Here is a 13003-nt window from a genome sequence, read left to right as displayed (position 1 = left end):
CCAGGAGGAAAACCAAAACAGGTGTACGGCGATAAGTATGGAATGCCTTTTCGTCTAAATTAAACAAATATGCATTTGGTGGAGGAATAATGGTCTGGGGCTGTTTTTCATGTTTTGGGCTAGGTCCCTTAGTTCCAGTGGAGGGAAATCTTAATGTTAATCTTAATCTTACAGCATACAATGACATTCTAGAGCATTGTGTGTCCAACTTTGTGGCAGCAGTTAGGGGAAGACCCTTTCCTCTTTCAGCATGACAATGCCCCTGTGTACAAACTAAGGTCCATAAAGAACTGTTTTCCTGAGTTTGGTGGGGAAGAACTTGCCTGGCCTGCACAGAGCCCAGACCACTACCCCGTAAAACACCTTTGGGATGAATTGAAATGCCAACGGCGAGCCAGGCCTTACACCTAAAATCAGTGCCCAGCCTCACTAATGCTCTTGTGGCTGAATGGAAGTGGGGGGGGCCCAACTCTGTATTAATGCCCATGGTTTTGGAATGAGATGTTCAACAAGTACAAATGGGTGCGATGTTCAGGTGTCCACATACTTATGGAAACGTAGTGTAGCCTCATGAACAAGCAAACGAACAGAAAGCTTGTGACACACGGGAGTGGGGTTCTTATAGAGGTGCTCCACCGTGCGGCAAGTACCTGAGATATCTGAATAACCACAGATAAACCACTCCATTTTTTAGGACAAATCTTCAAAATAAACTGGGAACAAAGGGACATTTTGAAAAAAATAAACCAGGAACAAAGAGAAACTTTGAAATATTAAGAACTGTATGTATATTATTTATTATTTAATTCTTATTATTTACACACTTAAATCATTTGAGTAAATATTTACAATGTGTGATAAATAGTCATGTGAAGTGGCTACGAAACAACGAACAGCCTTGACCTCAGTCTGCTGAGTCAGCACGATCAGACCTCAGGGGGTCTCTAGAGATCCGGCCATCCCACGGGGGGCGCCTCATTGGCCCAGGGGGCATGTGGTCCGTGTGTGTCCCGGTTCGTGACACAGCCCACAGGTTCTGGCTCTCTTGGGTGCGGACGCCTTGTTCGGGACGGCCCTGGCCTTCTTCTTCGCAGGGACACCCCCAGCTCCTCCTCCAAAACCTCCTCCTCCTCCTCCAAAACCTCCTCTTCCTCCAAAACCTCCTCCTCCTCTTCCTCCAAAACCACCTCCTCCTCCTCCAAAACCTCCTCCTCCTCCTATTTCAACAGAAAGAGGTCAAAGGTGAGTCGCATCTTTCCTCCAGCACAAACGAGGGGCACACACAGCTGACAGAGACGTGCAGGAGACGCACCTGGAGGGTGGTTCTCATCCGCCCACTGGAAGAAGTCGCAGCGCTGCTCCTGCGGCCTGCAGCAGGTGTGGAACTGCCGGCCCTTGTTGGGCCCGTCCTTCCCCACGGTCCGGGTGACGGCCGGCTCGTTGCAGTTGCACATGGTGACCCCCCCTCCGCCCCCGCCCCCGCCCCCGCCCCTGCCGCCGGCCAGGGGTCTGCCGAAGCCACCGCCGCCACCGTTCTGCTGCGTTTGCCCGCCAAAGACCGCGGGCGGCCTGGGGAGCCGAGGGGTCTGACCGGGCAAGCCCCCGCCCCCGCCCCCGCCCCCCGCCCGCGCGGACGTCCCGCCGGGCTCGTCCGCCCACTGGAAGAAGCCGCAGCACTGCTCCTGCGGCCTGCAGCAGGTGTGGAACTGCCGGCCCTTGTTGGGCCCGTCCTTCCCCACGGTCCGGGTGACGGCCGGCTCGTTGCAGTTGCACATGGTGGCCCCCCTCCGCCCCCGCCCCCGCCCCCGCCCCCGCCGCCGGCCAGGGGTCTGCCGAAGCCGCCGCCGCCGCCGCCGCCGCCGTTCTGCTGCGTTTGCCCGCCAAAGACCGCGGGCGGCCTGGGGAGCCGAGGGGTCTGACCGGGCAAGCCCCCGCCCCCGCCCCCGCCCCCGCCGGGCTCGTCCGCCCACAGGAAGAAGTTGCAGCTCCCCGCGTTGCACTTGTAGAACTGCCGGCCCTGGTTGGGCCCCTCCTTGCGCACGGTCAGAAGGACGGCGTCCTGCCCGCAGTTACACACGGTGGCGCTGTTGCCACCACCAGCAGCGGCCGCCGGGGGCGACGCCCACGCGGGAGGGGGCGACGCCCACACGGGCGGGGGGGGCGCAGGGGCCGGAGGCCTGCCACCACCCTCCGCTCTGGGCTGTGGGCGGGGCCGTGGCTGCCTCGAGTGAGCCCCCGACGTGCCATTGGCCGCCTGGCTGGCCGTGTCACTTCCTCCTCTCAGGTACCTCAAGTTCAGGACCTCTCTGAGCGTGTCGTCGCATCCGCCGATGCAGCCCACAAACTCCAGTGGCATTGTGGGAGGCAGGCTGCCCCTCTTGAACTTGAATTTCAGCCTGTGCCCAAAACACACAACACGATGCTGACCTCACGACAGCGTACACTGAAACGACTGTAAAAGAGGATAATGCTGTTACCGTAGCAACCAAAGCGGTTTAACACGCACATGTGCACAGGATTCGGTTGGCAGGTGGGGCAGACGGCTTCGTCTCTGCTGACCTCCTGGACTGAGTCGGGGAACCACACCGCAGTCTTGCATCCTGGGTAACCCATACACGTCAGGAACTTCCTGGAGATCGAGAGAGAACATCGCTACTACTTGAACGCACTTTGGGAGGTTATATTGGGGGGGGGGGGGGGGGGGGGCTGATTCAGTTTGTATCAGCCTTGTACCCACTAGCCTTGGCCTGGGCTACAGATGTCCAATCAAATACTTTCCCCGGGTTCCTCTCTTTATTTATTTAGCATACTTGTTTATTTCCTTAGTCCAGCATCCATATTGACTTTCATAGCATACTTTAAAAAAAGAAAACCCATTGCTGTATTCTGGGTGCGATTTAGAGTACGCTGTCATGCACACAGCAGGAATGCTCCCACTGGAAACTAAGACACATTCTTACAGTGAATCCCGACAGTAGCTAAACCGCCTACCCTACGCCGTCCTTCTTCGTCTTCAGCACCATGTCCCTGTTGCACTGCGGGCACTTCCGCACGGGCATGGGCATCTCCATCTGCTCCTCTTCCTGAGCCGAGATCTCCTGCGCCGCGCCCAGGTAAGTGGAGAGCGCCTCGTCCAGCCTGGGAAGCAGAGAGTCTCATCACCTGAGCCATGGGGGGGGGGGCTTGGGCCCAGCCACACCACAGGCTTTTAACTTTGCTTTTACTTCCCATTTGCATCTATTTACTTCTCGTATGCTTTTATTTACTTCCTGTATGCATCTATTTACTTCCCGTATGCTTTTATTTACTTCCTGTATGCATCTATTTACTTCCCGTATGCTTTTATTTACTTCCTGTATGTATTTATTTACTTCCCGCATGCATTTATTTACTTCCGGTATGCATTTATTTACTTCCTGTATGCATTTATTTACTTCCGGTATGTATTTATTGACAGGTGGACTCACTTCTTGGCCTTCCTGACAGACTCTATGAAGATGGCCTTGTACTTCTGCACGTAATGCCGGAGCACCTCGTCCTTGTTCTTCCTGCCCTCGCAGATGAGCTTGAGATCGGCCTCCAGCTCTGCCCTCAGATCTGGCTTGGACATCTCGTAGCCCATCGAGTTGTAGCCTGCAGGGCGATCATGTGATGCAGGGGTGTCCAATCTTACCCGAAAAAGGGCCGGTGTGGTGTGGCGGCAGGCTTTTTGTTTTAGACCAGCACTACAACACCTTATTGAACTATTAGTGATCTTCACTCACGACCTTGATATGTAGAATCAGGAGTCTTAGTGGTGGGCTGAAACAAAAAAGCCTGCACCCACACCGGAGGTCTTTCCAGATAAGATTGGACACCCCTGGTGTAATGGAACGTCCCTCGACGAAGGAAATTCAAGTCTTCCCACCGTTCTCAAACAGCTACTCTCTCCATACAGTGTAATTCTGTATCAGAGTCTACGGTCATAGACTGACTCACCTTCAACCAGGCCCATGCCCAGCTCTCCAGGGAGGAACCTCTGGTCGGGCGTCAGCCCCACGTACGTGCGGCTCTTGATGGTCTCGATGTGCTCTGCGTGGGTGGCATCAGTGCCTGAAGGCCAAGGAAAATTCAATCAATCAAACTTTATTTATGTCGCGTATTTCACGGCGATTGTCACAATGCACTTCACGGACGACCCTGGCCTAGATGCCCAAAGGACCAAGCCTAATGCTTAAACAGTGGCAAGGAAAACCTCCCTGTGGCAGATGGGAAGAAAACCTTGGAAGGAACCAGGCTCAAGAAGGGGGGGCCCATCCTTCTCTGGTCTGATCCAACCTGTTGGATCTTCACAACTGTGGTCACTTCTTTTAAAAAAGGAAGCTCAGTGTGGCGGTGATGTAATGTGGCGTGGTCATTAGACCTGGCTCACAAACGTCTTTGAAATACATTTCTAATTCTTTTGACGCTGGTAAAAATTTTAAGAGATCCCTGAAGATGCCTTATTATGTCATGAACCAAAAAACAGCCATATGCGTATATATGCAGAATTTGTTCTGAATAGCAGCATACATACAAAAGGTGTTCTTTCAAAACTCGTAAATCTTCAGGAATTTTACTGGAAGGTTTTAAGAACTGAATGTCCCTGCATGGTGGTTCAGGAGCTGGCTGGCGGGCTCGCTCGCGCGCGACACAAAGGTGAAATAAAACACTACGCCAAACAGAACTGTGCTTCCGAACTGAAAACGCAGTTATTTACAGCTAGCGTGAAATCCGACGTACTGTGTTGCACCCTGAAGGACAACTTTAAGGCAGTATCAAACGGTCTCAAAGATCAGCCATGAATAATTATTAAATTATTATCATCATTATTATTATTGTTATTATTTTAAAAAGAAGGAAGTTTCACAGGGTTTCCAGTGGCACAGTACCGATGCCGTGTTTCTCCATCAGGGCGATGAGGTCAGCCTCGCTCAGCAGCTGCGGAGGACTGGTCTGCCCGTCCACCATCTCGATGGCGGTGGGCTGGAACTGGGTGCCTTGTTCGTACGTGGGAATGACCTGGGGGACGAGGATATGACACACACACACACACACACCCCACATCAGGTCAGCGTGGGTAAGGCCATAGCTGCAGGTGAGCAGGTGAGTCGGTGTGAAAAGGGTCGGTGTGGGTAAGGCCTTAGCTGCAGGTGAGCAGGTGAGTCGGTGTGAGAAGGGTCGGTGTGGGTGCAGGTTTCTTGTTTTAGCCCCGCACCGAGGCACCTGATTCTACTTCTCAAGGTCTTGAGTTGAAGACCATGATTGGTTAAATAGTTACATCTGGTGTCTTAAGTCCTGGGCTAAAACAAAAGCCTGCACCCACACTGCTGGCCCTGTTCACGTACGATTGGACACCCCCCTGATGTAGGAAGCCTTTATGTTCGACTCAGAAAGACTTTACTGGAAGAGATAAGAACATAATAAAATTCTACTGTCGGGTTGCCACGGTATCTTCAGATCTGGTGGCTAACTGTACCTTGGTCGACCATCTATCATAGGGGTACACGTCCAGGTAGTTCCTGGCTATGATCATCAGCCCATGGGCGGCAAACTTCTCCTGAGCAATGCTGATGTCGACCGTGGTCTCTTGCCCCACTGCATCCTGGGAGCAGCAGGCCAGGAAGTGACGTACGATGAACTCGTACAGCCGCTGCTCGTTTCCCTGTTGGACAGACAGCTTTAAAATGAACTCCCATAATGCACAAGTAAAGGGTCAATGCGCATTGAGCAATGTACACTGAGCTACTCTACGGCTTTTTAGATGTCATCTGACCTTCCGAGTTCACAGATTACACTAACAATCTGAAATGTAATACTGTCGGGGAAGTAAGCATGTTGTTTTTCTGAATCCAGCAGTTCCAACAGTCAATGCCCTTGTTAAAATGTTCAGCACACTGAATACTGAACACGTGGTATTGCATGCTAAAACCCCCTCACTTAACCTACACTTAAAATACATTTTGTGTGATTTAATTTTAATAATTATCATCCTAAATGACAATTATCAATTTAATCACCAAATTCGTTGATAGGTCAGATGAACAGAAACCTGGTGGAATCAACAAAACCAGGATACTTGTAACGAATGGAATAACGAATGGACCATGAACAAGTTTGAGTGGACAATGAACAAGTTCGCCCTATCCAATTGTATTGTCTGTCTCTTGAAGGCCGTAATCCAAACACTAGATATCGGACCGCGGAATCACCGAATTCACCTGCAGGTTGCTTGTGTATTTGGTGGGGTGAATAGGAGGATGGGCCTGGTCAGACTTGTTCCCATTTCGGGGGGTGGGGCCGCCCCGCTCCAGAATGCCCCTGGCGAACGGCCCCCAGTTGGCGTCCTGCGTCTGCTGCTCCACCAGAGGGGTCAGGTTCAAGGTATTTGGAAACATATTGGTCTCCGTACGGGGATAGCTGATGAACCTATCACACAGCAGACAAGGACCACCGGTTTAAAAATCACACCTACGTTCTGCTCCTCCGCAGCACCACAGACTGATCAGGAAGCAGAGCAGCTCACCCCTGAGTGTACAGCTTTTCAGCGATCTTCATCGTCTCTTTAGCACTTATTCTCAGTTTGCGGGAGGCCAATTTCTCAAGTTCCTACGTGAAAGAAACATTTAAAATTATTTCTCATAAGCGTGAACAAACTCTTAAGTCGGAATGAATACGACGACGCCAGAAGGGCGTTGGCTTTTAATCCGTACTTACTACAGTGTCAAGAGGTAAAGGCCGCCACTTGCTTTTGGGTTTACTCGTCACAGCATCAACCGTTGCGATGGGAGCCTGGGAAGCAGAATTAAGCCGTGAGACTGCAGCACTGCACCCCCCGCACGTGCCCCATGAGTACACAAGCTGAGTAGCGCAGACCGCTCGCAGCACCTCGTCCAACTAATTGTCTGCGGCGACGACACGCAGCGCAGCGCAGTCTACGACTGATAGGCTGAATGATTAACTAAAATACGACCCTTTCCCTTATACAGGAGTTAAAAGTAGTACACCGCACGTCTTTCTGTAACCCGGGCAATGCGAATCGTGTCGTCCTCCTAATTCCAAGACCCAATTGTGAAAGCGCACGTGCCTTCAAGGCAACCACGTCCGCCCGAATCCTGCTGCCCCAGATTGCAGTGCTTTATGTCACCGTACAACCTCAGCCTCTGAGAACTAATCTGCTGTGTAAAAGTTGTGCAAGTCGCTCTGGATAAGAGCGTCTGCTAAGCGCCTGTGACGTGATGTAACGCTACACAGGTGTTGCGCTCCAGGGTTCACTGCTAATCACTCGGAGACAGGTTATGGACGTGGGCTATCCTCAAAACCCATTCCCACTATCATCAGAGACTGGAAAGTGTGTCATCAGTCTCAAACAGTCTTACAGCCCTGCTGCTCAATGTCCATTATATTACATTACAGGCACGTAGCAGACGCTAAATTTGCACAACTTGTACACTGTGTTTACATTGCATCCATTTATACAGCTGGATATATACCAAAGCAATTCAGATTAAGTACCTTGCTCAAGGGCACAACGGCAGTATCCTACCTGGGAATTGAACCTGCGACCTTTAGGCTACAAGACCAGCTCCTTACCCATTGTACTACGCTACCCCCAAGGTCCCTCTCTACTTGCTAACCAAGAATCAGCTGGACCAGCCTAACAGCGATTAAACCAGTTGTAATGACGTTATAAACCTTAAAGATCTTCAAAATAAAATTTACCAACATGATTTCATCAAATGCTAAATAAAACCAGTCCAGTTAGCCCTTAATTAAATGAATGCTTTAATTACACATTTTAAACAGACAACTATTAAAATCCGACAATATTTACTGCCACTAGATGGCAATGTTGACAATGCTGCTTAAAATGTTTCGACTGCCTTGTAACCATTTTGTACAGCGTCTGATAAATCCCTGTAATGTAATGTAAAATTCAATCATTTATACATTTTATATTCTCAATTATTTATACTGACAATACTACTGTTGGAAGATTAGTTTACAACGATTCATAAACTTGCTCATCTGTATACATAAGCTGATCCAAGTCTATCAAAACTTGTCAGAGTAGAAGACAATTCAAATGACTCCGCTAAATGATTAACTGAACTTTCCTGTTTTCATTATACAAAAGTTCAAAGTACACAGCATCCTTGTGAAAGCCAACAGACAATTTTAGAAACAATACACTCAATATCCAACACAAATTCAGGACTGTTACACCTGCAGTCCATCCACACACACTGAAACAGAGCCTTAAGAGATACCAGACCGTGGGGCCCATCCACACACTGGAACAGAGCCTTAACAGATACCAGACTGTGGGGCCCATCCACACACTGGAACAGAGCCTTAACAGATACCAGACTGTGGGGCCCATCCACACACTGGAACAGAGCCTTAACAGATACCAGATCGTGGGGCCCATCCACACACTGGAACAGAGCCTTAAGAGATACCAGACCGTGGGGCCCATCCACACACTGGAACAGAGCCTTAAGAGAGAAGACACAAGTGTGTGGCTTAACAAAACGCAAGTAGTCCGGGCAGGTAGGCCCATACCTCCATACAAATCTGGTAGAGGACGAGACAGGCCGTGTGACTGAAGAGGCGGTGTCTCTTCCAGCCGAATTCCACCTCTTCTTCCCCCATCTCGTGGGTGACTGCAGGAAACAGGAGTCATGTGAGGTTATGGGCGGCAGTGTAGCACAGTGGGTAAGGAACTTCGCTTTTAGCCGAACTGGTCATAGGTTTGATTCCTGGATAAGGCCCTGCCATTGTACCACTGAGCAAGGCACTTAACCTGCATTACTTCAGTATGTATCCAGCTGCATAAATGGATAAAATGTAAAATGATACGTAAATGTTGTGGAAGTCCCTCTGGATAAGAGCGTCCGCTAAATGCCTGTAATGTAATGTAATGTAACGTCAGCTATGGCACGAGCGCACACATTCTTGCACAGGAAGCCTACCGCCATCATGAGAATACCTTTGATTTTGAAAAACGTCTCGGGAATAAAGGCCTGGATGGCCTTAAATCTCTCCACCACAAATCCCAATGTGGGAAACTGACAGCTGCCATAGCTGATGAGCTGATTGGACAGCGAGGCGGGGAAGATCTTCTGCAGACGCAGCGTCTGGAACCTGGTAAACGATGCTCCTGGATAAGAATTTTATAAAAACCCAGTTACCTCCAGAAATTTGCAGGTATTTCAAAGAAATGACAGATTAGCAAATGGCAAAACTTGGGAAACAGCTTTCATGTATGAAGAGATTCGTTGGTGCACTAATGAAGGTCATCTATTGGCCCAAAATATCTGCATTTTTGGCTCTCATTGTCTTCTGTGCACTTACTATTAGGGAACTAGTGATTAACCTGACAAAAAAGAAGACCCATACATTCTGTTAAAAAGACATTTTAAAAAAACATGCTAAATAATAATAATTATTACTATAATAATAATAATAATAATAATAATAATAATAATAATAATAATAATAATAATAATAAAGCCTTTCTCAGACCCAAGATTGCTTTACAAACTCAAATACAGGTAAAATTCATAAATATATATATAGAATGAAAAAACATAAAACTAAGAATAAAACAATATAAGACCGGAAAAAAGGTACATGTACAGACAATAAAATAACATGGCATTTGATGTTACAATTATAAAATGTTTTTATGAATGCATTGTATACAGGGCTCCCGTGAAAAAGAGACTTTGGTCCCAGTGACACTTCCCTGAACTAAAGGACATAAAAAAAAAAAAACTAAACAAATGAGAACAGATAGATAGGCAGACAGACGGAGAGGATATGACCCCTGCCCTAAAGCAATTAAGATGTGTCTCTAAAGACGAGATAAACATATCCTCTCAAAGGCGAAACGCCGGAGCTGTAAAGCCGTTCACCGATGCGAAGGTCGAGCTCCTGCCTGACGTCGACGGCGTCGCTGACGTTGACGTCCGGCTCGGTCAGGGACTCGCAGGCCCTACGAATGGAGTTTGGGGTGATTTCGGAGAAACGCGCCCTGAACACCTGAATGTTCGGTTTCACTGCAATGAAAAGGACACATTTTCAGTGCACTCTTTTAACATGAGAGAAGCATCCAGCATCCAGCCACCTGGACGGACGAGCATAATCATACAGTATGTGTGTTTTTTTTTTTTTACTATGACCTCAAGAGTTAAGTTAATTAACTACTGCTATGGTTTCTGCGTCTGTTCTATCGTGAGAAGCATTTAATGCCTTTAATGTTACAATAATGTTACTTATATGATTCTTGCCCGAAATTTGCAGTTAAGGTCAAAATCTATCACAGGCTGTAAAAAAAAGAAAAAGAAAAAAGAACCAAAAATGCAACAGTCACCTGCTTTACAGACATCAATGACTTCAAAGCCAATGTTTTCTCCTTCTCGGTCACAGTCAGTCCATATAACAAGAGCCTGACACTGACGAATCTCTCTCTCAAGGGTCCTCTGCAGCACATCCACACAACACCCAGGCGTAAAACACACAACAAAACTGAATATATTTCATTTTGGAATCGATCATTTCAAGCTACCTGTGGACTTTACAAGTCTGTATACCCATTACGTATGCCTTTGTAATTCAACTGCAGTAATCAATTAAGCAGAGTTTGTAAGAATCACACTCAAGCAAAAGCACTTCTTCAATAAATGAGGAGAAAAATATGAATCTGATCAGTTAAATTACTGATTGCCTTTTGCTGATATTGGATGTGCATACTCCAGGGACTGATCTCAACAATTTTATCATATGACAAAACAGAAAAACACCTTAATCTGGACAAAGTTTTCAGGGCAATGCTTTTCCACTTCTGCATCGAACAACAGAACTGGATTGCAACTGTGCCTAAAACAGGAGAAAAGAGGGAAATTTACAACACCGATTTCATTGCAAGGACAAATAACCAGTTAAAGCCATTTATGTTTGAGAACAATATGAAATCACCATTTCTGAAAAGCAGAAGTGAATTCTAGTCCTAGCAGATGACCAGAGACGGATGTCATGGAAACAGTCAGATCCTGTAGCAATAAAGAAACACACCAAGTGAAACCACAGATCAGAGGTAATAATGAACTATACCCATAGAACCGTATAAAAATTGTATACCACATGACACTACAGACCATTACAGTGAGAAATACATTTTTTAAAGGGTGCTTCCATGAAGATAACACATAACGGATCTATCTTTCAGTGTAAGAGGCACCAATTCCACTGTCAAATCATTCAATGTTAAATTGTACCAAAAAAAAAAAGTATTCTACACACATGCATCTCAACACGTACTTTGAGTACAAAATGAGAAAACTGTTAAGCATCATTCCTCTGCAAGAATATCTATGTCACACAAAGGCCCAAGGGGTTGAAAGTTTCCTGCGCTATAAACCTCAAACGCAGAGCATATATTTCTTGTTTTAACAATGTTAACATGTTAAACAAATAAATAAATACATAAAATTTCAGAAAATCAAAGTGTCAAAAATCAACATCGCACATGACGGATCAGGACCAAATATAAATTTGAATGCAATCTTTGGAATACTATTTTGTCCATTCGCCATTTATCACCACTCGTTATTCCTCAGTTCTTCAACAGTATAAGCATGTTTAAAGAATCTAAAATAAAACATACCTGTCCAAAGAGGTGATATTCATATTCATAGATTTTATTGTACACTGAAAAGCCTTCTCTCTGAAAATGAAGACAATTCAAAGTAGGATCAAGTGATGGAAATGTTTTAGCAACCACAGAGAATATTTCTTAAAATATAGATATTAGTTATATTATAAAAGATATTAGTTTTAAGTCGTTGTTAGTTTGGCAGACGTCGTTTAAATGTATTCCTCAAATCGTTAATCGAGAGGATTATAGCAAGCGAACGTCAATTTAAAAAGAAAGTGGCAATAACCAAAGAACAATTGTAAAGCTAACAACTGTAAAGTTTATTGGAAAAAGATAGCAATTAGCAGTCCAATACAGACAGTTATACTCGCTATTTAGCAACTGAAATACTGACCCTCCGTGCTCTCCCGTTTGACATGATCTCTGCTATCCCTTTGGCAGCGTCGTTTTTCTCAGCCACGCAGAGGACTTTCTTAATCTGAGTTCTCCGGATCATATCAGCGGAATTATGTCTGCAAAGCCTATTCTGAACGGTCAATCTTAATCCACGCAAAATAAGCGATCTTTCAATTACATAGATCATCCTAATCTATCTGATAGTTTTGCGAGTAATCTCGATACGAAGTAAAGCCATGTCACGGACTGTTTTAAACTATGTAATCTCAAAAAACAATTGCAATTAGACCTAGCTAGTTTGCTAGGTATAGACTATAGACTATATCACATCCAACCAAGACAACTTCAGTTTACTAGCTAGCTAGTTCAATTTCCAGTGCTAGTTTAAATTAGTGACATGTTCGGCCCTTCATGTAATCTGGTTTATGCTAAAAATCGTTAATGCTAAACGACATCGGATAAAATTACGTTTGCTGTCCTGCTAACGCTACGTAGCTAGCTAGTTTACTTATTGCTGGTCATTTCAACTGCGCTAGCTCAAAAAGTGTCACCAAAACGTACTTTACAGGCTAGTTGGCAAAATGGCAATGCATGACTAAAACTTAAACACGAACTGACTATCTATCTGCCTAGGTTTGTTAGCTCGTTATGGAATTATTTTACCTTTCTGATTAACACATGACTTTCTGTAGTTTACAAATTCGGCGCCTGGAACGGATTGTCGCAAAAGCCTGTCGCAAAGCAGTCTAGCGTGAAACTACCATCCCAAATGCGTAATAGTATTGTAATGTCTTAACACAGCCATGAAGAAATTAAATAATATTTGCCACCACGTCATATTAAGAAAATAGTCCATAGTCTAATGTCTGGAGCAGTTTAATATCATGAGAGAAAATGTAGTCACTTCCTTGTCGTAACGATTAAAAT

At 46.2% G+C, this 13003-nt stretch overlaps 1 protein-coding gene across 7 annotated transcripts; it reads right to left on the bottom strand.

Moving 5' to 3' along the window:
* Positions 1–778: 778 nt before the first annotated feature.
* On the bottom strand, positions 779–12917 carry top3a (DNA topoisomerase III alpha). Of its 7 annotated transcripts, none has more exons than XM_064315122.1 (20): positions 12075–12917; positions 11690–11749; positions 11002–11075; positions 10827–10902; positions 10397–10505; positions 9939–10082; positions 9011–9181; positions 8584–8684; positions 6736–6810; positions 6545–6627; positions 6240–6447; positions 5498–5683; positions 4911–5040; positions 3979–4092; positions 3468–3633; positions 2992–3138; positions 2507–2629; positions 1878–2396; positions 1313–1491; positions 779–1217 (listed from the first exon to the last, which is right to left on the bottom strand). In XM_064315122.1, the coding sequence occupies exons 1-20, from the start codon at positions 12261–12263 to the stop codon at positions 976–978; spliced, it is 3096 nt and encodes a 1031-aa protein (XP_064171192.1). In that variant the 5' UTR covers positions 12264–12917; the 3' UTR covers positions 779–975. The 7 variants fall into 7 exon arrangements, with proteins under 7 accessions (XP_064171192.1, XP_064171191.1, XP_064171185.1 ...); XM_064315121.1 differs by having other exon boundaries at positions 1313–2396; positions 12075–12201; positions 12740–12911; XM_064315115.1 differs by having other exon boundaries at positions 1313–2396.
* Positions 12918–13003: the final 86 nt, after the last annotated feature.

This window comes from Anguilla rostrata, chromosome 17 (genome assembly GCF_018555375.3).
Source record: "Anguilla rostrata isolate EN2019 chromosome 17, ASM1855537v3, whole genome shotgun sequence".
Classification (NCBI taxonomy): Eukaryota; Metazoa; Chordata; class Actinopteri; order Anguilliformes; family Anguillidae; genus Anguilla; species Anguilla rostrata.
This window is presented reverse-complemented; position numbering and strand designations above follow the sequence as displayed.

Excerpts from the sequence above, each read along its gene's own strand:
- top3a (XM_064315115.1), bottom strand. The coding sequence starts at position 12,263 with ATGATCTATGTAATTGAAAGATCGCTTATTTTGCGTGGATTAAGATTG. Across the intron at positions 4,093-4,910 it reads GATGGAGAAACACGGCATCG|GCACTGATGCCACCCACGCA; the intron begins GTACTGTGCCAC and ends CTTGGCCTTCAG. Across the intron at positions 2,397-2,506 it reads CAACCGAATCCTGTGCACAT|GCTGAAATTCAAGTTCAAGA; the intron begins GTGCGTGTTAAA and ends TTTTGGGCACAG.